The sequence below is a fragment of the Hippocampus bargibanti genome, linkage group LG17, assembly GCF_051943395.1.
Source record: "Hippocampus bargibanti isolate YZ-2025 linkage group LG17, ASM5194339v1, whole genome shotgun sequence".
NCBI lineage: Eukaryota > Metazoa > Chordata > Actinopteri > Syngnathiformes > Syngnathidae > Hippocampus > Hippocampus bargibanti.
This window is the reverse complement of record NC_142750.1, coordinates 17,366,848-17,390,015: the sequence shown is the minus strand read 5'-3', so window position 1 is coordinate 17,390,015 and position 23,168 is coordinate 17,366,848. Positions and strand designations below refer to the sequence as shown.

At 43.5% G+C, this 23,168-nt stretch overlaps 1 protein-coding gene across 17 annotated transcripts in view; it reads left to right on the top strand.

The window, feature by feature from the left end:
* Positions 1-23,168, top strand: part of mettl22 (methyltransferase 22, Kin17 lysine) — a 98,003-nt gene that overhangs the window by 296 nt on the left and 74,539 nt on the right. For 12 of the 17 annotated variants that reach the window (XM_089018885.1, XM_089018884.1, XM_089018883.1 and 9 more), the window contains exons 2-5: positions 3,576-3,741; positions 6,579-6,756; positions 6,915-7,057; positions 11,652-11,692. In XM_089018885.1, coding sequence (XP_088875011.1) covers positions 3,636-3,741; positions 6,579-6,756; positions 6,915-7,057; positions 11,652-11,692 — 468 coding nt within the window. In that variant the 5' untranslated portion in view covers positions 3,576-3,635. Of the gene's footprint in view, positions 1-1,039; positions 1,144-1,947; positions 2,093-3,575; positions 3,742-3,940; positions 4,018-6,578; positions 6,757-6,914; positions 7,058-11,651; positions 11,693-19,677; positions 19,823-23,168 lie in introns of those variants that run through there. The other 5 variants (XM_089018882.1, XM_089018881.1, XM_089018886.1 and 2 more) reach the window with 5 other exon arrangements.

Genomic DNA, 23,168 nt, shown 5'->3' with positions numbered 1-23,168 from the left:
CATTAGGTGCAAAGTTTGATATGATTAGACGATTTATCAACACTCAAAGCTCAGAACGGTAATGAAAAACAAGTGCATGTAAAAATACAAACAAAGGAGCCATTGTTTCTGCTCCGGCCTGGTGGTCTCGGCCCATCAACCTCACAGCGCGAGTATTCTAGTTTCCACCCTCATTCAGAAAAGGTGCAAGGCAGGATGATTGAACACTAAATTAGTCGTTGTTAAGCTTTTTTGAGGTGCCAAACCCAACCAGTCAATTTGCATATTCAGTGAACCCATCATGAGTGAAAACAGTTCGGGTCCTCTCCCAGAGTTTTATGGGGACCTGGGAACGGATTATCCTCATTTTAATGGTTTCCCATGGGAAATTAATTTTCGCCATACACACTTTGTGTGGGAACCAATTAAGTTTGTAAGCCAAGGTCCCACTGTAGCTACAATAACTAATATGAAGTCACCTAATTCCCCATACTACGAAACATTATACACTTAGCAGAATAATGCAATACAATACATATTTATTTATATAGTGCTTTAACAACAGCTGAACCTGTAACAAAGCGCAACTATCATATACAGGAAATAAATGTTGAACAAGCCGCTGACAACGTTACACGGTCGCCACAACCCGGACATATGGAGGGTAACAACTATGTTAGCCAGGAACAGTGCTCAACGTCTCAATAAAGAGACTACATTTCAGCAACAAATGTTCTTAAACTAAACGCGCATAACTTTCAAGCCTCTGAGCACACTCACTGAGTAGAACGAATCTCTTGCTCTCTTGAAATGAATTAAAACAGTTGAAGAATATGTCTACTCGCACTTGGGTTCTGTCAGTAAAAGAGCGAGATACATCGCGCAGCCAGCCCTTGATGTCACGGTCAAAAATGGCACCTCTCATTTGCTGACACTCCAATAATAAATCTGTGCCGTGATTCGCTATGGTCACGGCAATACTCTGTTCTGCTTTTTTTGTTTGTTTGTTTGATCAAAAGGCAATTTTAACTCTGCCCAGTGTTTGAAATGTCTGCCCAGAGGCGTACAACTTTTACGTCGGGCGTACAACTTTCAAAACGTCTCGGCCCGGGTTGCCAACTTCAAGGGGACGCCACAGCGAATCAGTGTCCTCCATCTTCAGAGGTTTGATTCGCCTTTTTGTTTTGGCCAAGCTTTTACGTCGGATGCCCCTCCTGACACAACCCTCTGTATTTATCCGGGCTTGGGAACGGCACAATAAAACACTGGCTTGTGTCCCCTTCTGGCTACAGAACAAACAACTCTATCAACTTAATAAAGATGAAGTTACCCAGCCAACATGATTTACAGTAAAGTCTCGTTATATCGATATTTTCGGGAGTCAGGAAAAATGTCGATATAACCGTACTGTCGATATATCCGTCCTGCGCCGAACTGCATTAAGGGGGGGGGGGGGCAACACGTAAACGGGGGAATCTTTGATATGGCATGTCATTGGGTTCATGGATTGTGTATCCAAGGTGCTTTTTGTACAGTAGTGAAGTGAAAAATAAATTTGTGCATAAAATAAAAACGTATTTACATTTTTTAATGACTACAGTATTTACTTTAAAAAATGCAACCAATGCAAAATCCTCACGTTCTATTCACACGAAACCATGAAAAAAAACAGTGATTGTTGCAAGCGATAAGGATATCTGAATGCTACACAATTAAATACATGGATGAAAAACCAAAACTGCAACGTTTACATGACTTACGTTAATGAAGTATTCTGCTGCACGTCACGTCAAACTCTTTCGCGATAAAGGATTTGCTTGTTGGATTGTCCTTCACAGCCACGATTGCCGCCTTGTACGTTGTTCGGATATCACAATTTTTACGTTTTCCCATGGTTGAAATTGGTGTCAAGCAACAGTACGGTATTTTAGTTCTGCTATGCTTTTTTTATTGTCCTCGGTAAGACAGGTCACAACACGGAAGCTGGTGACATGACTGGGCTTGGGAGGACCCGACAACGGGGTTCAAAGAGTGCCTGACTAGAGTACGTTTGGTCTGAGAACTGTGTTGCATCCAAAAGCTGCCAGTAGAGGGCACCCAAGCTTCATAACAAGTATACAGTACAGTACAGTAATTCTTTAATCGATTGCAAACATGTATGCTTTACTCTTCCTCTTCTGTATTTGAATCATATTCATAAATGGATGTGTAACAAGAAAGCATATTCTCCGAATCTGAAGCCATTGTTTGGATTCTCCAGGAATGCAAGACGTCTCGGCGTGACGTGAAGTCATTTTTATTGGTGTTTTGCATTTGAATAAAAATATGATACAGCATGTTTTGGGTATTTTAGATGCTATAAAACGTTCTGATGTCAGTCAAGAAACAAAAACGTGATGTTGGTGGTCCTTTAATACACAGTATGGAATGTACAGTAATTTTCAAAATCATCACGCTTCAGCAGACAAAACAATAAACATTGTTGCAAAAAACGATTGCGACAGTACAGTGTTGGATTCTCCTCAACAGCCACGATTGCCTTGTACTTCGTTCCAAGATCACAATTCTTTGGTTTCGCCATTGTTGAAGACGGTAGAAAATGTCGTCTGGTACACACGAGCTCGCGTCTGAAAATGAAAATGGCGTCTGCTACACGGGAGCTGGTCACGTAACCAAGACACGTGACCAAGTCACATGACCAAGTCGACCAATAGCACGACCGATACAGCGGCCGATACAGATTTCGATAATGGTGGTACTGTATAGAAACCCCTAAGCAAATATCGATTCACCGTAAGTATCTTTTGTATCGGTATAAACATAGCAAAATGGCCGGCGGGAGATGAAAAAGAGCACCGTAGTAATCGGATTATCGTAACAACCACAAATCGTGCTAAAAGTAACTAATTATACATGAAAAGACTAGAAATGTGCACGGGAAATGAAAATAGTGTCGTAATAAGCAGTATTAATATAAACGATAGCGATATCACGAGACTACTGTATTTGTTAAATCATTTTTCTGCGTAAAACATATGCTCTTTCAATGTTTTACATCTAGTCCCCCATACTTCCGATAACCCGGGTTGGACATCCCTGTGGGGCTCCAGTGATAGTGGTGCGTGTTGATAATGTCCTTCCCAGTCTCAATTGATGTGTCCGTCCCGTCAGGAAACTGGATCCACTGGCATATCGCGATGGACACATCAAGCTGGAAACGTTTGGTGTTGAACGGAGAGCTGAAATCCACAAATTGCATAGGCCCGTCGGTTGAGGTGCTCAAGGATGTAGTGCACACTATATTGACTGCATCCTCCACAGACCTTTTTGAGGTTTGAAGATGCGAGTTAGGTGTGTCAGTGCAACATGTCAGCTCATTGATGCCCCGGTGTGGCATTTTATTTAGAATCTTTGAGTGGGTGATGACGTAGAAATCCCGTCTCGCGAGGCAATGGGCGTAGCCACGTGCGTTCCGAGTCTTTAGATGTGGCTGCAAGCAAAATCGACCCAAATTTCACCTGTTCACCCTGCACACGCCTCGGCAGTTTCCGGACAGTCGGGCACATCACTAATTTTTACCCTCACAATCTCCTCAGATATTTGGAAGCTGATGGACTCAGAGGTTCTACTGTACTTGAAGCCATGATCGAAAAGCCATGAACAAGATTGTCTTTCAACATGATCGTGTGCTGTCAGATCTCCACATGTTCTTGCCCAATTCCTGCCACCAAATGACACGCCTTAACAATGTAGGACAGCCTGGTATGTTTACATCAAATGTACTTTTTGAATGCAATGCAATGAAATTACAGTTGGGCAAATCCAATTCTTGACAGTTGATGTTGCTTTTTATATGTCCTTTCCTTTTGCCTAGGTCTGATTTTTGACACTGTAACATGGAAATAAATTTCAGTGACTCAGTCTATTTTTATTAATTAAGGAATTGCATTGTGTCTTTGTAGATCTGGAGAAAGCGTATGACAGGGTGCCCAGAGAAGAGCTGTGGTATTTCATGAGGAAGTCTGGAGTGATGGAAAAGTATGTCAGAGCGGTGCAAGACATGTATCATGACTGTAGGACAGTTGTGAGGTGTGCTGTTGGTGTGACAGAGGAATTCAAGGTGGAGGTGGGACTCCACCAGGGGTCAGCTCTGAGCCCCTTCTTATTTGCTATGGTGATGGACAGGCTGACAGACGATGTTAGACAAGAATCTCCTTGGACCATGATGTTTGCAGATGACATTGTGATCTGTAGCGGGAACAGGGAACAGGTGGCAGAGAAACTAGAGATGTGGAGATATGCCCTGGAAAGGAGAGGAATGAAGATCAGTCGCAGCAAGACGGAATATATGTGTGTGAATGAGAGGGATCCAAGTGCAAGAGTGATGCTACTGGAGATACTAGGGTGGATTTGGTACTGACAAGGAGGAGTTGTCATTTCAAAAGCCATTTCTGAGAGGTAAAGTGAAAGGGATGAAGGTGGTAGAGAGGCATCGGGTTTGCTGGAGAGGTAGAGTTTGGTGTCATCCGCGAAGCAGTGAAAGTCAATGCCAAACTTGCGGAAAATATTGCCAAGAGGATCTGGTGCAGTCCAATATTGACGGCATCCTCCACAGACCTGTTTGCCCTGTAGGCAAACTGAAGAGGGTCCATTGAGGTCCGGTGATGTTCTTTAGGTGGTTCAGCACGAGGCGTTCAAGGGACTTGATGGTCACATACGTCAGTATCTTTCAGTTTCCAACTTTGGAGGGTCTGCTCTGCTGTTAGAACCCTGCCACTGAGCGTACACTTTCGCAGGTTGTGTTGCGAACAGCCTCTTTATTCTTCTGGCCTCATTCACTTTCGTGTACCTCTTTAGGCGACTGGACAAGGCCTGGGGCCTTTGTTTGGCAGTTTCGAGTGCTTCACGTATTGTTATCTGCATGTACCTCTTGGGTATTGGCTTTTTATTCACACCTCTCTGGGTCTCCGTCAATTGACTCACATCTTTTCAAGCCGCCTTGATCTTAGCCTCCAACCGTCTTTTCCATGGTGGGTAACGAATCTCGTGGCTCTCACAGTTGCTCTTGTAGCCAAGCATCTCTAGGATCACTAATGCTGAAGCGTATATCAGCTCATTGGTTTCCGTGATCGTTCCAGTCGGTATCGCTCTCAGTGCTGCATTCACAGTTTCCATGAGAATTTCAGGTGGTACTTCACATAGTCGTTGTAATCGGTTTCTTGGTTGCTCAGTTTTCGTTCTTGCCATGATCTTATCTCTCAGGTCAGTTGCTGCTTTTCTCAGCATTTCATTTATTGGGGCTGGCTTCCCAATCTCATCATTCATTGGGGCTTGCCTCCCAATCTCTGGTCTGACCGCTTCCTCTGATGTGCCAGCCTGGGGCCCTTCACCTCGGAATTTGTGTTGTACCTCATCAATCTCAAGTTGTGATAGCAATTGCTGTTTGTGGATATTGGAACACTGAGCTACTAGTTGTTTCGTGGTCAACCGTGACTGTGTGTTTTGAAGAAGCCATTCAGCCCCCATTCTCCGCATGTAACCCCTCTGACTAGGGTTGCTTGAGTAGTAGCATTCCTACAGAGCCATGTTATCGCATCTCGTCCATCTCCGCTTTGTTCCAGTAGCCCATTTTTCATCAAGGTGCTCTGGTTCCCCAGCAACTGACGCAGACCTTGTTTGGCCGGGCGACATCTGAGCCGGCATGTCATTCTATTTGTTGTCTCTCATTGTGTGAGGTAGGCATTAGCGTGAAAGGTCTTGCCCAAGGACCCACACTGGATGAGGTTTTTGTGCTCATTTTTCTCTGCCTAGATTACATTAGCCTTTATTAGCCGATTGTGGTCTTTTAACAAATGTCAAAAGAAAATAGGGAATGAAACCAAAAATCCTGAAGATACAAAAAGGAGAGGAGTAGCAGTACCTTACATTGTACAGGGTTTCTGAAAAACTACAAAAGGGTCTTCTGGCAACACAAAATCATTTCAAACCGATAAACATTTTAAGACAAAAAATAGTGCATCTAAAAGATAGGCTGCCAAATGAAAAGCAAAGTAATGTACTTTGTCCGACACCTCCAAAGAAGTACAGATGTCGGCTGAAGAAACCTTTTCATAGATGGACCACTCCTGGACGACAGCGTGTAGTGTGCGGCGTGTTTTCTCGAAGACAAACTCCTTGTGTGTTCTACACACTTGGCCAATAAAGATTATTTTGATTCTGATTCTGATCTTCCGGAGCGCTTTATCCTCACAAGGGTTGCGGGGGTGCTGGAGCCTATCCCAGCTTTCTTCAGGCACGAGGCGGGGGACACCCTGAATTGGTTGCCAGCCAATCGCAGGGCATACAGAGACAAACAACCATTCGCTTGCACACTGACAGCTAGGGACAACTTAAAGTTTTCAATGAGCCGGCCATGCATGTTTTTGGAATGTGGGGGGACACTGGAGGACCCGTGCAGCCCCTGTGAGAACCTGCAAGGTCTACACAGCGAGGCCGTAGCGGAAACACATGACCTCTGTACTATGAAGTTGTTGTGCAAACCACTCTACTTTTTTTCTGAATCTACATGTCTCTTTGAATATGTGTCTTTGTCTCTCCAGTTTTCATCTCCAAATTCAAGTTTTTGTCCAAAGCGGAAAAACAGGAGAGCAACGATGAGGCCCCAAGGGAAAACAGTGACAGTGAAACACATCTTCTACGAGCAAAAGATAATGATGGTAGTGACGGAAATGTCGGACCAGGTTTGGATGAGGACGGTGATCTCAGCGTCGTACATCGGTAGGATCCCTGTTCTTCCATTACGTATGATTTGGTCTTTACCCTCATTTTCATACCGGTTCATGTTTGACGACAGTTGTATGCCAGTATGTGCCATTGATTTTGCCATGTTAAATGTGATTTTTGGATATTTACAGTCCAGTTTTGCTTTTCTTTAGACCGAGGAATAATCTCACAGGGGAGCACAGCAGGAAAGTCGTCTGTCCTGTCATTCTCAAACATTCACAGAATACCACACCACAAGATGAAGAAAATACTGATGATGAGGAAGATGAGTGCTTTGATGATGTCCTACGGATCGGTAATTAGTAACCCATCTTGGTTGTGTTAAAGTACATCTGGTGTCATTACTGTTGTTCATTTGTCATTGTTTTAAATGTTATAATAATCATAATAATATATTTTATTTCAATGTAGCCACAAGGGGGCACAAGCCAGTGTCTTATTGTGCTGATCCCAAACCCGGATAAATACAGAGGGTTGTGTCAGGAAAGGCATCCAACGTTTTTTTTTTTTTTTTTTTTTTTTTTTTTTGACAAAACAAATATGCGAATCAAACCTTTGAATCCCATACCGGATCGGTCGATGCCCGGGTTAACAACAGCCGCCATTGGTACTGTTGAGCTGCAGGGTGCCAGTGGAAAATTGACTACTGTTGGTAGAAGAAGGAGAGGAGGGAGGTGTGCACGGAGGAAAAGAGAGAAATTGACCGCCAAGAGTATAGAACAAAGAGTAGGAACTTTGAATGCAGGAACAATGACAGGTAAAGGTAGAGAGCTGGTTGACATGATGCAGAGAAGGAAGGTACACATACTGTGTTTCCAGGAGACCAGGTGGAAAGGGAGCAAGGCTAGAAGCTTAGGGTCAGGGTTTAAGTTGTTCATCATGGTGAAGACAGAAAGAGAAACGGAGTTGGGGTTATCTTAAAAGAGGAGTTTGTTAGGAATGTCTTAGAAGTAAAAAGAGTATCAGATAGAATGATGAGTCTGAAGCTAGAAATCGAAGCCATGATGTTCAATGTTGTTTGTGGGTATGCCCCACAAGTAGGATGTGAGCTGGCGGAGTAGGAGACATTTTGGTTGGACTTTGATGAAGTCATACAGAACATCCCGAGAAGTGAAAGAGTTGTAATTGGTGGAGACTTCAATGGACATGTTGGCGCAGGAAACAAAGATGATGAGGAGGTGATGGGCAGGTTTGGACTCCAGATGAGGAACGGACAGATGGTGGTTGACTTTTGCTAAGAAAATGGAAATGGCTATTGTGAATACTTTCTTTCAGAAGAGACAGGAACATAGGGTGACCTATATGAGTGGAGGCAGAAGTGCACAGGTAGACTACATTTTGTGTCAACGGCGCCAATTTAAGGAAATCAGTGACTGCAAAGTAGTGGTTGGTGAGAGTGTAGCCAGACAGCATAGGTTGGTGGTGTGTAGGATGTCGCTGGCAGTGAGGAAGATGAAGAAACCAAAGGCTGAAGTGAGGACAAAATGGTGGACGTTGAAAACGGAAGAGTGTTTCATGACATTTAGGAAGGAGGTGGGCAAGAGGTCCTTCCAGATGACTGGCAAACTACAGCGAACATAATCTGAGACACAGGTCGGAAAGTACTTGGTGTATCGAGTGGAATAAAGGTAGATAAGGAGACTTGGTGGTGGAATGGGGAGGTGCAGGAGTGTATACAGAGAAAGAGGTTAGCAAAGAAGAAGTGGGACAGTGAGAGGACGGACGAGAGTAGACAGCAGTACAAGGAGATGCAGCGCACGGTTAAAGTAAAGGTGGCAAAGGCCAAACAAGAGGCCTATGATGACTTGGGCACCCTGCCATACGCTTTCTCCAGATCTACAAAGACACAATGCAATTCCTTCTGGACAGCAAGGAAGGTGAGACTGATCTTTACAGGCTGGCGAGACAGAGAGACAAGGATGGTAAGGACCTGCAGCAGGTTCGGGTGATTAAGGATAGAGATGGCAATGTATTAACAGGTGCCAGTAGTGTGATGGCAAAATGGAAAGAGTACTTTGAAGAATTGATGAATGAGCAAAATGAGAAGGAACAAAGAGTAGAAGACGTGACTTTTGTGGACCAAGACGTAGCAAGCATTAGCAACGATGAAGTGAGGAGGGCGCTGAAGAAGATGAAGGGGGGGAAAGGCACTCGGGCCTGATGATTTACCAATCAAGGTATGGAAGTGTCTTGGAGAGGTGGCGGTGGTGTTCCTGACTGGGTTATTCAACAAGATCTTAGATGGTGAACAGATGCCTGAAGAATGGGGACGAAGTGTACTCGTGCCCATTTTTAAGAACAAAGGAGATGTGCAGATTTGTACTAACTACAGAGGAATAAAGCTGATGAGCCATACAATTTGGAAAGAGTAGTTGAAGCTAGACTAAGAGCAGAAGTGAACATTTGTGAGCAGCAGTATGGCTTCAGGCCAAAAAAAGGTACGACACATGCAGTGTTTGCTTTAAGAATGCTGATAGAGAAGTACAGAGAAGGTCAGAAGGAATTGCATTGTGTCTTTGTAGATCTGGAGAAAGCGTATGGCAGGGTGCCCAGAGAAGAGCTGTGGCATTGCATGAGGAAGTCTGGAGTGACAGAAAAGTATGTCAGAGCGGTGCATGACATGTATCATGACTGTAAGACAGTTGTGAGGTGTGCTGTCGGTGTGACTGAGGAATTCAACGTGGAGGTGGGACTCCACCAAGGGTCAGCTCTGAACCCCTTCTTGTTTGCGATGGTGATGGACAGGCTGACAGACGATGTTAGACAAGAATCTCCTTGGACCATGATGTTTGCAGATGACATTGTGATTTGTAGCGAGAACAGGGAATAGGTGGCGGAGAAACTAGAGATGTGGAGATATGCCCTGGAAATGAGAGAAATGAAGATCAGTCGCAGCAAGACGGAATATATGTGTGTGAATGAGAGGGATCCAAGTGCAAGAGTGATACGACAGGGAAAAGAGATAAAGAAGGTGGAGAAGAAAAATGTCAGGTGTGATGTGTGATAGAAGGGTTTCAGCTAGGACGAAAGGAAAAGTGTAAAACAGTGGTGAGACCAGCCATGATGTTTGGACTGGAGACAGTGTCACTAAAAAAAAGACAGGTAGCAGAGCTGAAGATGTTGAGGGTTTATTTGGGAGTAACCAGGTTGGATAGGATCAGGAATGAATACATTAGAGCAGGGGTCGGGAACCTTTTTGACTAAGAGAGCCATAAAAGTAAAATATTTAGAAATGTTTTTCAGCGAGAGCCACACGCACGCGCACATACAAACGCTCGCGTGCGCGCGCACACACACACACGCGCACTTGCGGCCACTTTTCAACAAAATATCAGAATGTATTATTTAAAATAACTTTGTGATAGTACTCACCGCTAACATGGATGGTTTTCCGTTCCTCGTGTTTGGTAAAAATCCAGGAAAACGATCGGAATGAAAATCAATTTGCCGGTCCAGAGGCGAAGTTACTGCTCGCTAGCCTGCACACGGCTCATAAGCTTCCACACTTGCTATCTGCAATCTACTACGTTAACATGGGGCTTGTTAAAATGCCACTGACATTCGACTGTTTCATCGATGGTATTGTTTCATTGCAAATTAGAATCAGAACATTTTCTCTCCTTTAATGCTCCGGTGCTTTCACGCTGAAGTGCACTAGTTGGGCGTGAAGTGCACTAGTTGGGCGTTTACCTGTTTCAACATGACGGCCACTATCATCCAATCAACATGGCGCTTTCGGCCATTCTAGGTCAGTGTCATCCAATCAAAATGGCGCTTTCCGCCAACTGCAGCCCCAACGGGAAATGCACGACGAAAAAAATGACAATATGTATTATAATATGTAATATTTATCGGCGAGCCATATGCAATCATCAAAAGTGCCATATATGGCTCGCGAGCCATAGGTTCCCAACCCCTGCATTAGAGGGACAACTCATATTAGAGGCTTTGGAGAGAAAGTCAGAGAGGCCAGACTGAGATGGTTTGGACATGTCCAGAGGAGAGACAGTGACTATATCGGGAGAAGAATGCTGAGCCTTGAACTGCCAGGCAGGAGACCGAGAGGAAGACCGAAGAGGAGGTTTATGGATGTGGTCAAAGAGGACATGAAGGTAGCTGGTGTGAGAGAAGAGGATGCACAAAACCGGGATAGATGGAGGACATTGATTCGCTGTGGCGACCACTGTGGGGAAAAGCCGAAAGGAAAAGAAGAATAATAGATTTCATTTCAGGCGCTTTTCAAAGCTCTGAAGGACACTTTACAGTCACAGAAGAGCATAGATACACTAAGAAATAAAATACAATTATAAATAGAATACAATAAATGTTGATGCAATTGACATTTGAAAAGAAAATACCAAAATGATAATTTAGTTAGATGATATTGTTGATGATAGGAAATTAGAAATAGTATTGGTTCATTCCAGGTTTTCTTTCTTATTTTCAGGGTTCTTGGTCCACTTGTTCAATGATGGAAATGCCATATCACGTCCTTGATATATAGTATAATATATGACAACTACTACTGCTACTACCAGTTCAGTGTTTAGGAATAAGGCATCAGCAGTACAGTTTGACTGAGCTTAAATTGCCTTATTTGATTTATTGTTTAATGTGTGTACTTCTTGAAAACAGCGCTGCCTTATTTTGTAACGTTTTTGCTCAAGGCGCTGACTATCTTAACAGAGTAATGATAATAATAATACATTTCATTTATAAGCGCCTTTCAAAACTCAAGGACACTGTAGATACATTATATACATGTACAATCTGAAACCCAAACGGATACCAATTGCTTTCATTAAGATTGTGATAATAGCAGGCTAAAATTTCATGGGTGTGAATTAAAAAATCTTAACTAATTTATTTACTTTAATGTATGTTGGCAGAGCATACTATGGCAACACCCCTGCAGGATGTTGGAAAACAGGTTTGTAAAATTTGATTCTTTCGTTTTGTAGATTTGTGATATAGCGAGTGAGAGGAAAATAAGACATCATGAAGCAATGAGGCTTTCCAGCCAAATGGTTCACTCTTTGGCCAAAGCATCATGGGGCCTCATTTACTCTACTGCGCAATCATGTGGATAATAAATGTCATACAGAGAGAGTGATTAAAATGCCACGATTAGATGGGTTCAAAATGTATGGAAGAGGATTAGGGCCAACAAAAATATAATAGAGATGGCAGGATTCCCACTTTTATCTCAGAATTCAGATTTTAAAGAGAGAATCCTCACTTTAAAGTCAGAATTTTGAAATTAGTCGTGATACTGATACTAGTACTACTACTACAACTAATAATAAAAATAATACTGCATTTTCACGACCAAAGGGCGCACCGTGTGAAAAGGCGCAGTCTCATTTATGTGTGACATTTTTCTATTTAACATCCACATTGGGCGCACCGGATGTAAAGTTTTATATACCGGTACATATCCTCTACTGCCATACGTACGTCCGCCTCACAACAACACACAGGCATACAAGTGTGCGTATTTATTAAAAAAGATTGGGAGCAAAACTGAGTTTGGTAGTGCTTTATTTGTTTATTACAAAGTAAGAACATTTTGTAATCATCACTCAATCGGCGTCGGCAGGGTAAAAACAATTACCGGTAACAGTCAGTAATCAAACCCATCAAAGTCGTCATCCTCTGTCTCAGAATCGAACAGCTGCGCTAAACCAACATGGCAGGTTCGCTTTCCTCACGGCCAGTCACTTTCTGTGCTGTGCATCTCCTCGGAAATGATGCCGGCTTTTCCGAAAGCTCGAACTACCGTGCCAGCAGACGCTGTAGCCCAAGCATCCACAATCCATTGGCGAACTGTGGCGTAACATCCAGCCCTTTTCGTTTGCCTTAATAATGACGCCTGCTGGAAATGTCTCTTTAGGCAAAGTCTTTCTTTTAAAAATCACCATCGGCGGGAGTTTCTCTCCTTTAGCATGGCAGCCAAGCACAACAGGAAACAAAGCCTTTTCGCCAGCTTTTCAGAATAATTCGCCGGCCGTTGCTGCACTGCGGTAGTCCTGGCCCGGATGGAAAAATGGCACAGTTTCATAACCAGCATAGCCAGCACCAAGACGGACCTCCTTGGAAAGCCTTCAATTTAAACTGAGCTTCATAACCATGTCTCTTTGCCATTTTCTGAGTTGTTAAAAGAGCAATGTTCTGCATAAAGCACATACCTGTTCTTGTATACACGAAACACGCCCACACATCCCCCCTCATGTTCTCTACCACGTCCGCCTGATGGTGGCTTTAATACGTCCGCACTACAGGGCGCACCGCACATTTTCAAAAAAATCTGAGACGTTTATTTGTGCCTTATGGTCGTGAAAATACGGTAATAATAATACATTTCTTTTATGAGTGCCTTTCAAAATGTAGTCAGATTTCTGAGTTAAAACTGAGAATCATGCCAGCTTATTTGTTTTCTTTGCCAGCCCTCATCCTCTTCTGTAAAAATGGCAGGGAGTTGTGATGTGAATGAATGTGGGTGAGTTACTTAAAAGAATAATTGCTTTACTTTAGACATTGACACGCAGACAAGGAACAACATTCATTTTTGTTAAGGGGAAGGTGTTTACACTTCACCTTTTTGAAATATCAGTAGAAGACATTAAAACCAGGGATGCACCGTGTTGTCACAGTTGTTTACAATATATATTTGCACTGGTTATTGTCATGTATACCTGTTTTGGAGAGATCTGCTCAAAATGATCCCAGACCGGGGGAGTTCTCTTCTTTTTCGTTGTGAATGGTGCATCCAATGCAGAACAAATCCGATTGAAGATGCAAGTTGGGATGTCAGTGTTACCTGTCTCTTTGTCGTCTCGGTGCACCATTTTATTTCGAATCCTCGAGTGGGTGATGACGTAGAGATCCAGTCTCGCGAGACATGGGCGGAGCCACGTGCGTTTCGAGGCTTTAGGCGTGGTCACAGGTGAAATCGACCCATGCCTCAAACCGCGCTTTGCAAATGGTTTCACCTGTTTACTTGGCACATGCTTTGGAGCCTTGGCACAGTCGGGCACATCACTAGTGATAGCTACAGGCCACTTTTTGTTTAGTGGATGAAATGGCAAAAGTTAACGTTTGTTTATATGACATTGAAATTCAGTCTGTTCAAAGAGACCATGACCACCAAGGTACCTTTCCATTGCGCATATAGCTTGGCTCCACTCATCCTCTGACCTTGCTTGGGGTCTGTTGCTACTCTGTTAAAACAAACGCCATTTGAGGCGTGATCAACTGAACTGCATTACGCTGGTTACTTGTGTGGCGTGGCAATTCAAAATCTGAAGCGCAGTTGCACAATATGGCGGCGTTACAAATTATCAAATGTTCAGAAACTGTCATACAGATGAAAAATCTGTTAGCAAGTGAGACAATTGCCCAACGCCAAGGCATAAAATTACAATATATACAAGCAGGGGTCTCAATCTTGTGGCACACAGGCTATTTGCGGCCTGCAACCCGCAGGTTGACATCTAATTTAAAACGGATTCTTTTCTTACAGACAGTGTGTTGTAGGTGTTCAAATACCTGACATGTTTCGGCGTATACTTCCGCCTTCGTCAGAGTGTCACGGATGTTGTGATGCGCCATTTTCAGCTGGTGTTGCTATGAGGGCGTGACCTACCTGTCAGATCTGACAGTCAAGTCACGACCCCCGCTGTCCGCTCGTCCCTCCAGGATACTGTCCAGGTGGTAGAGAGCATGTAAGCTCCCTCATCCCTGTTGATGGTCCTTGGTTCTCGCTTCCGGATTTCAATGACCTCCCTGATCCAGCGCTGATGTTTGTTTTCTTCGTTGCGGATGACTCTGGCCTTCTCCCAGTCCATGATGTGATTTTCTCTTTTGCAGTGGTCTGAGTTGCATTTATTTTCCGGTTCTTTGCTTTTTCTTTCTCCCCTGTCTTGTGTTGTTTTTGTTTTTGACCTGCTCTGCACCTTTAGTTATTGCCCACTGAGGATATTGGCATTTTTGTAGTGTGTGTTGTATGTGTTTTTCCTCCTGTGTTCTGTCCTCCGGGTCCGTGATTATTGTGGTGTGTTCATATAATGTTCTGACAACTTAGGAATAGTGGGGTGTTCAGATGTCCAAAGGAGATATTGGTCGGTATGTGTGGGTTTCCTATGTACTTTTATTTTGATGTATCCGTTGTCCGTGGTGTATGTTCAAGTCGAAGAAGGCGATGGATTGGTTTGTTTCCTCTTCATGGGTGAACTTGATGCTGCCTGTGGTGTCTATGGAGTTGATGTGATCCGTAAGCTGCCGTGTGTGTCCTCTTTTGATTTTTTTTTCCAGAATATCGTCCACATATCGTTTCCATAGTGTTGGTTTGTATGTTTCCGGGGCTGTTGAAAGAGCTTTCTGTTCCAGGTCCTCCATGAAGAAGCCACACAAGATGGCAGAGAGTGGGTCCCCCATGGCGAACACTTCTTTTTGTCTGTATATGGTGTTTCTGAATTGGAAATATGTGGATGTGGCAATGAAATGGAGTAGCTGGGTTATGTCATGTGTTTTTGTGTCCTTGTCCATGGGGAACCGGAGTTCGAATTGCTCCGTTTGCCGCTGTAGATCACTGCTAATGTTGTTGAGTTTGTTTGCTGAGTATCGTATTCGTTCTTTGATCAGAGTCATCCACACCTTTTTGATGATCCGTTCCGCGTTCCTGGTTGGGATCGGGTTTTTAATCCTCAGACTGGCCGGTATGACTTCTTTGTCCCGGCAGCGCAGGTTGAATCTCAGGTGGTTTCGATAGCGAGCCTGTTTCCTTGACATCTTTTGTAGGAGGCGAAACTCATTGACGCATGTTTCTCCAAAACTTTCGCGTAATTGTTGTATTAAGTTCATCCTGTCTACTTGATATCTAATTTAAAACGGATTCTTTTCTGACAGACAGTGTGTTGTAGGTGTTTAAATACCTGACATGTTTCGGCGTATACTTCTGCCTTCGTCAGTTGATAGTTTCATAGGTTGATAGTTTGTTGGAGGAGAGTGGCCTTCTTTCCTCTGTGATAATTAATTTTGGAAGATGAGGATTTTGCTTATCCAAATACAGGCTGGAGTGAATGAACAGTACCTTCAAAGGGTTTATTTGCAGAATATTCGGAACAATAAATATATAGACAATGGCTGCTTGATTATGAGTTTGGCCACACCAAGGACACACAAATATATTTATTTCATCAGAAGGGCTATACCGAGACTATGGTGTGACATCGAGGCTGATAAATATAATGTTATACAGGCTAGACCAGGGGTGGGCAAACTTTTTGACTCGCGGGCCGCATCGGGTTCTAAAATTTGACAGAGGGGCCGGGCCAGGAGCATTTGGAGGGAGTGTTTGGGCCGGAAATACTAAACCTAAAGCATTATAGGACAACCGACGCCTTCCGACAAGTTATGTCCATCATTTATAAAATCACTTCAAATGACTTCGACTGAGTGTATTTTACAAAGATTCCACAGCATATATCTATAATTTACGTTTTAAGACTTGCGCTGAATATTCATGAAGTCTTGTTTTCGAGTTGATGACGATGGATCGCCCCTGACCGAGAAAGCGACACACAATGCATTTTGGGTACTTTGTTTGGTCTGAAATCTTCGTGTTGATCCGTGTTGATGGCAAAATTAGAAGGAAAACGCATAAATAACGCAATGGTGAATCGTTGTGTGTTGCACCAAGATAACTATTTGATATTCGCTGACACAAATTCCCAGCTGACAAATCAGCCCATTTCCAACGGAGCTTGGGCGCAATCTTCTGCATTTTCTGGGTGCTACATTGCTGTCATTGACGGCTCGAATTGATATGGGAGGACTCCTTGAATCAATTGCAAACATTTATGCTTTCCTCTTCAGAACTATTTGAGTCATATTCATAACTGGATGAGTAACAAGAAAACATCTTCTCCGAATCTGAAGCCATTGTTTTGATTCTCGAGCAAGGCAAGTCGTCTTGGCATGACGTCACGAACAAGGGGGTGGGACCTTCTGAAACTGGCCATTTCCGGATTCATTTTGAAGTCATTTTTATTTGTGATTCTCATTTAACTAAAAATATCAGCCTGCCTGATTTGGGTATTTTAGATGCTATAAAACGTTTTTCTGATGTCAGTGGGAAACAAAAAAATGGTGCCGGTTGTCCTTTAAATGTCCTTTAAATGCAGTGTGTACAAACCTCAAACTGTCTTTCAAATGTGAAAAATATCCCTGATCCGTTAATAAATTTGTCTCAAGGAATATGGCGTTTACATACTATTTTGCAGATACTTGGAGGAGGAAATGGAAATAGATTAAAATAACATATGCACTGTGATTTCCCCATTGCGGGACGAATAAAGGTATTCTGATTCTGATTTATCAAGATTGCGTCTGTTTTTAATAAGTTTTCATTGAAGGGGCAAAGTTAAAGAAATCAACATTTATTGAAAAATGGAATCACTTTCAACATTCAAAACATATTATTACACAACGAAATATTCAAGCTCAATAATACTTACTTGTGTTAAATTCCGCCAAATCATAGATGGTTTGTCCTGACCGCGCGCTCAACAAACTCTCCATTGACGCCCTCGCCATCACGCGCAAACAATACACGTGTACCGTCGCCGAGCACACTGACAGGCTACCTGCAGTTGAAATTTGCATACTCGGCACGGCAGCCAATCAGAAGCCTGCTTCTTTCTTCCGGACTTTCGCAAGCGTTATAAAGTTGTGCAATTGCATGTCATTTTCCAAAATAGATGCACAGAACCTCAGCCCAGAAAAAAGATTCAAAAGAAGCTAACAACATATGTGACGCTACAAAACGTAAATTTACATTAAACCGTCACTGTAAAGTGTACGTGAGACTTATGAAAGGGGCTTAGTGGCTCGTAGGAATCAATGCAAACGTTGCATTGTGCACCACAATGACAATCAACTACTGTAGCAAAATTTACAGCCATGCGCATTTACCGTAAATTAAGCAAGGTAGCATTTGTAGTTGGTGCATTCTTGATTAAAAAAAAAACTTTATACTTTGTGACAATGTTTCTTAATGGGATTGGTCTCATTTTGCTTCAAGTTGGGAAAAATGGGGCTGGCAACTTTTCAGTTATCTGCCCTGTTGTTCGCTAGCTTTTTGTCATGAGTTTTAGACACTGTTTGTACTATAATTAGGGCAAGTTCGGCGGGCCGGATTGAAAAGCCTAACGGGCCGTATGTGGCCCGCGGGCCGTAGTTTGCCCATGCCTGGGCTAGACTAAATATGGCATAAGACACACGTCATTGCATTATTGTCAAGTTATGTTGGTTTTTTGAGTTCTCCCCATAACTTCAAAAGGGTTTTGACTGTTGACCGGGATTACACTGGGACTTCACTCTTTGACTCCAATGATGAGACAGATTTCTCCTTTCTTTTTCCCCTTTATTTTGGACTTAATCGTCTCTTTTCTCATTGAAAAGACAATTGCAGATTGCAAGCTGATTGCAAGCTGATTTCAAGATTGCAAGTTTGCAAGGTGCAAAACCTTTGAAGAAGGTGAAACACAAACAGCAATTAGGTTTACATTTGAAGGCTTAACAGGCTGGTTTTGACATTAAACCATCAAATCAAATTGTCAAATAAACAGTCACAATAACAGGTTCTCTCACCGTCAGCCACCCTGGTCTTTACACAGTTGAACTCTACTGTCTTGGTAAACTCCTAGAGCAGTACTTGAACCGAACCGAACCTGAGCAGTGTTGCAACTGACTATTTTAAGGAGTGGTTGCTTCTGGTGAGAACCTTTCTGATTTCTGAATGGCTTTCAGCTGCTGGCATATCTGCCTTCATTTCAGCTCTCTCCTCTGGGGGAAAAATGGTGCCACTCATCTTTGGACTACAGCTTTGGCCATATTTGTAGTTTTTTACCAAGACACTCATCTTTGGACTACAGCTTCGGCCATATTTGTTGTTTGCCGAGACACCTCCCACTCAATCTTTCCATGGATACATCGGGAAGATTGCCAACTGTAGGCAAACGAAGTAAGTATGGTGGTCTTGCCAAGATTTTCTTATTTCTGTTCTTCAGCAGGTAGTAGAACAACCAACCGTCTTACGTCCCTGTGCAGAGCAGTGGGTTGGAACTGTTTCCTCAGGCTGCTTAAATTGGGATGGATGGGCTTTGCCTTTGGGGTTTTTGTCAGGGGGACACAGTAGCTGGGATAGATCCGGATGTGGACATCCCTCACAATGCCTTTGTCATCTGGGTTGGTGCTGATAACTCTGCCAAGCTTGAAGTGACCCTTTAGTGCATTTTGGTCACATAACCAGACAATGTCTCCTACAGTGACATTTCTTTCAGCAGTGTGCCATTTGCTTCGGACAACAAGGTTGGGACCTGCGAGTTGACTCCTAGATTTCCAGAACCTGGTTACCTCAGCCTGCATTGCCCTGAGCCTTTTGTAGGGGTAGATGGAAAAGTTACATGTTTTGAGGTCTTCACTTTGAGATGCACGACCAAGAAGGAGGCTGTTTGGTGTGATACATTGGATGCAGTTTTCCCGACTGGATTCTGGCATCAATCAGGCGCTCATTTGCGAGGTTTGCTGCAGTGTAGAGAGCTGTCTGGAACTCTGAGAAGCTGAGCCCGTACTCTTTACCAAGACTCTGGAGTGCCCTCTTTACAATACGTACAGCGGCCTCTGCTGCACCGTTCCCGTGTGGAGAGTCAGCGGGGTGAATTTTCCACATCCACTTAGTTCCATTTTTGGCTGCTGTATCCTCCAGTGTCGTTTGATCCAAGCCATCCAAGAAACTGTACAGTTCCTTGAGGAAATACTTTGTTACAATGAAATTGGTGCCAGGATCAGACCAGATCTTTCTTGGATGCCCTCTGAGAGCTGTGATTTTTTTTTTCTTTCTTTCTTCCACAGAGATGGCTCCTATGGAGGACACTGCCTCCCACTTTGGGCCGTCCAAGGCTTGAACTTGTTGAGAGATCCTTTTTGCTGCGCTCCAAACCATTGCAACTGTTTTGACCAGTCTAATGATAGGACCCTGGTCTGTGGTCCATTTCAGGTACATCACTGCGCCATAAGCATGCTCACTTCCATCAGAGAATGTGACCGCAGAGGGTGGTTCAGTAATGAAGCATTTGGGAGTTAGAGCCCTAGTGAACATGATCGTACTGAGTTGCTGGTACTACTCGAATAGTTCAATTGCATCATCTCTGAGTCCATCTGAGAGTGCAATGTCCCATGTGTCTTTGACTGGACAGCTTTCAGCCTTTGCCTCTTGAAATGCCCCCCGCACCAGAATAGCTCCCTTTTGCTTGGTAGGTGTCACAAGGCCAACTGGATCGTACAGTCCTGACACTTGACTGAGAAGTTCTCTTCGCGTCAAAGGGTTGGGTGTCATGGCTCTGATCTCGTCTTTCAGAAGGTCTTGACCCAGCCGCATCTTTGATTTGCCTTCAAGAGGACAAGCAGAAGCAAGCCATTCAGGAGTTGTCATCTGAGGGCGAGGAGGAGGAGATGGATGCGAAGTGGAATGATGTGCAGGCTTTTATTTAACAGTTCCATCCAGAAAAGACTGTGGCTATGAGAATCATCAACATGATGAATGATAATGTGATGCCTCAGTTTCGTCAGACCTTACAAGTCAGAAAGCAACAGGTGTCAATTAAGAGCCATCAACGACCATCACAAATGTATGTAAAGTGACTTTATTATCCAGTGCAGTGTATTTCTTTCATTACAACACAATAGCACATTTATTGTACATAGAATAAGGTATATTGTGTGTAGTTGTATGGCTTATTTAGTTGAAAATTATATTTTATGGAGACCTGGGATCTGATTATTCCCATTTTAATGGTTTCCGATGGGAAATAATTTTTGGGGATACACACTTTTCGCCTTACACACTCTGGGAACCAATTAAGTTCTTAAGCCAAGGCCCCACTGTAGTAGCACAGAAAGGGACTTAGACATGGTTAGGAGCTGCTGTCAATGCAGTCGCGCAGGGGGCGCCATGACGTCAACTAAGTACAGTATGTAGCAGTTATAGATGAAAGAGGAGAGGGTCAAAGTGTCCTTTTTAACAGTGGATGTATGGATTTGCGCATTTATTGAACAACTCTCTGACAAAAATAAAACATATTTTCATATTCAAGAGATCTATATTATTGTTTCTTTGTGTATATTTTTAACTGGTACACAAAGACGGTTGTTCTACCCCATTTTTATTAAAGCCGATGATCGTCCGAAGCAAGGATAGCTACTTGGTGTGCAATAACCATATAAGTTGCAGGCAAGCCACTATCAAAAATAACCCTAATCACGAACTGGCATTTCCTGAAATTCGATTGAATTACATTTATAGTAATGTAATTTGAAAAAAAGACTAAAATATTTTTAAACCTAATAAAACAGAGTTGCATAGTTGTGAATGAGAACTATATTATTAATTGAAAATCATCAACATTCAGTGTCTTCATGTAAAATATGAGCAATGTTGAAATAAAGATAAACTGCTCAACTTTCTTTTTTCATAATTCTGTGATTAAAAATGTTGAAGATCACTGCCGTAAAGCATGATTATCAAAATCGGAATGTCTTAAATAGTCCCACAATGGGGACATTTTTAATATACAGCACCAACATTGAAAGGGGTGGGGTGAAAATATAAAAAAACAAAGTACTATATGCATATACAGTGATACCTTGGCTTACAAACTTAATTGCTTCCCAGACAGTGTGTACGGCGAAAATTGTGTATCACAAAAAATAATTTTGCATAGGAAACCATTAAAATCAGAATAATCCCCAGTCGATTGGGTTGGATGGTCTTTAAGGCACTGCAGAAATCAAAGAACGTGTTCTTCACAGTGCTCCCAGCATTCTCCTGGTTCAGCAGCTGCGAGTGGAGGAGGTAGATGATGGCGTCCTCTACACCGATGCTGGGCTGGTAGGCAAACTGTAGTGGGTCCAGTGATGAACTCGCCAACGGTCGCAGGTGGGCGAGGATCAGTCTCTCCATCATCTTCATCAGGTGAGGCATCTGCACCACCCGTCTGTAGCTGTTGAGCTCCTTCTGGTGGGCAATCTTGGGCACTGGGACCAGGCATGACGTTTTCCACAGCTCTGGAACTTGCCCAGGTTCAGGCTCAGGTTTAACATGTGCTGGACAATGCCACACAGCTAGTCGTAGCAGGTCCTCAGAACTTGGGAACTGATGTTGTCCGGACCTGCTGACTTGCTCACTTTCATCCACCTCAGTTGGTTCCTCACCTGTGCGGTTCTGACAGACAGGGAGGAACCAGGAGGCACAGTGGCAGCTGACGGTGTGGCATTTGTTGAGAGGGCAGTTGTTTGTTGCTGGAAATTGGTCGTGAGATGGGGCAGGGAGGGCAATTCCACAGTGGAAGTAGGTGCAGGTGCAGCGATAGGTGTATTTGACGGTGGGGTGGGGGCGACAGACGTCTGGTCAAACCGGTTGAAAAAGCGGTTTAGTTCATTTTTCCAGTCCTTGTCTTCCTCATTCAATGTCACTGGACTGTTTTGGCATGAGATGTTTTTCAGGCCCTTCTAGAACTCAGCGACATTGCTGATTTGCAACTGCTCCTCTATTTTCATCCTGTAGGCCTTTTTACCCTCTCTGATCTTTCTCCTCTGTCGGATCTGCACGGCCTTCAGCTCTTCTCTGTTCCCAGACACGAAAGCCCTTTTCTTTTCCTTCAGGAGGGCCTTAATTTTTTGGGAAAAACACCGCATGGTCCTGGTGGGTACGGTGTTTCTTTCACCGTGGGTACAGTGTTTTTATGTAGTCCGTGATGGTGTCGATAAGAAAATCAAGGTACTCCCCATGGATCTCAGTGAAGAGCTCCCACCTAGTTTACTCAAAGCAGTCCCACAGACCCTCTTCAGCCTCTGTGGACCATCTTCTGACCATGCGGGTCATAGCTGCTTGGTTGCCTGTGCACCATGGATTTGTACACAGGCACGAGATACACCATATTGTGGTTTGCTCTTCCAAGAGGGGTAGGGTCTGTTTGCATCCTTGGAATTACCATAAAATGTGTCCAAGATGTTATTGTCTATGGTAGCACAAGTTACATACTGTGTGGACGGTGATTTGGACTGGTGCTGTCCAGTAAGTGTCCAATTTGTGTGAGTGACTGGGCCAACAATTGCAGACCTTGTCCGACACGGTAAGTGGGTTGCTTCGACGCTTCAAAGCGCCGCTTCATACACTGCTACTACTACTACTACTACTTGTTCACTCTGCTTGATGGGAAGAGTAAGGAAAGCCGCCTGCCAGATGTGCTCTGATTCCATTCTTCAGTGTTTGGTTGAATCTTTCTAGCCCTCTGTTGGCCTGGGGTTGAATTGTGGCGCCCACAGTGTCAGTGATAGGAAACCCG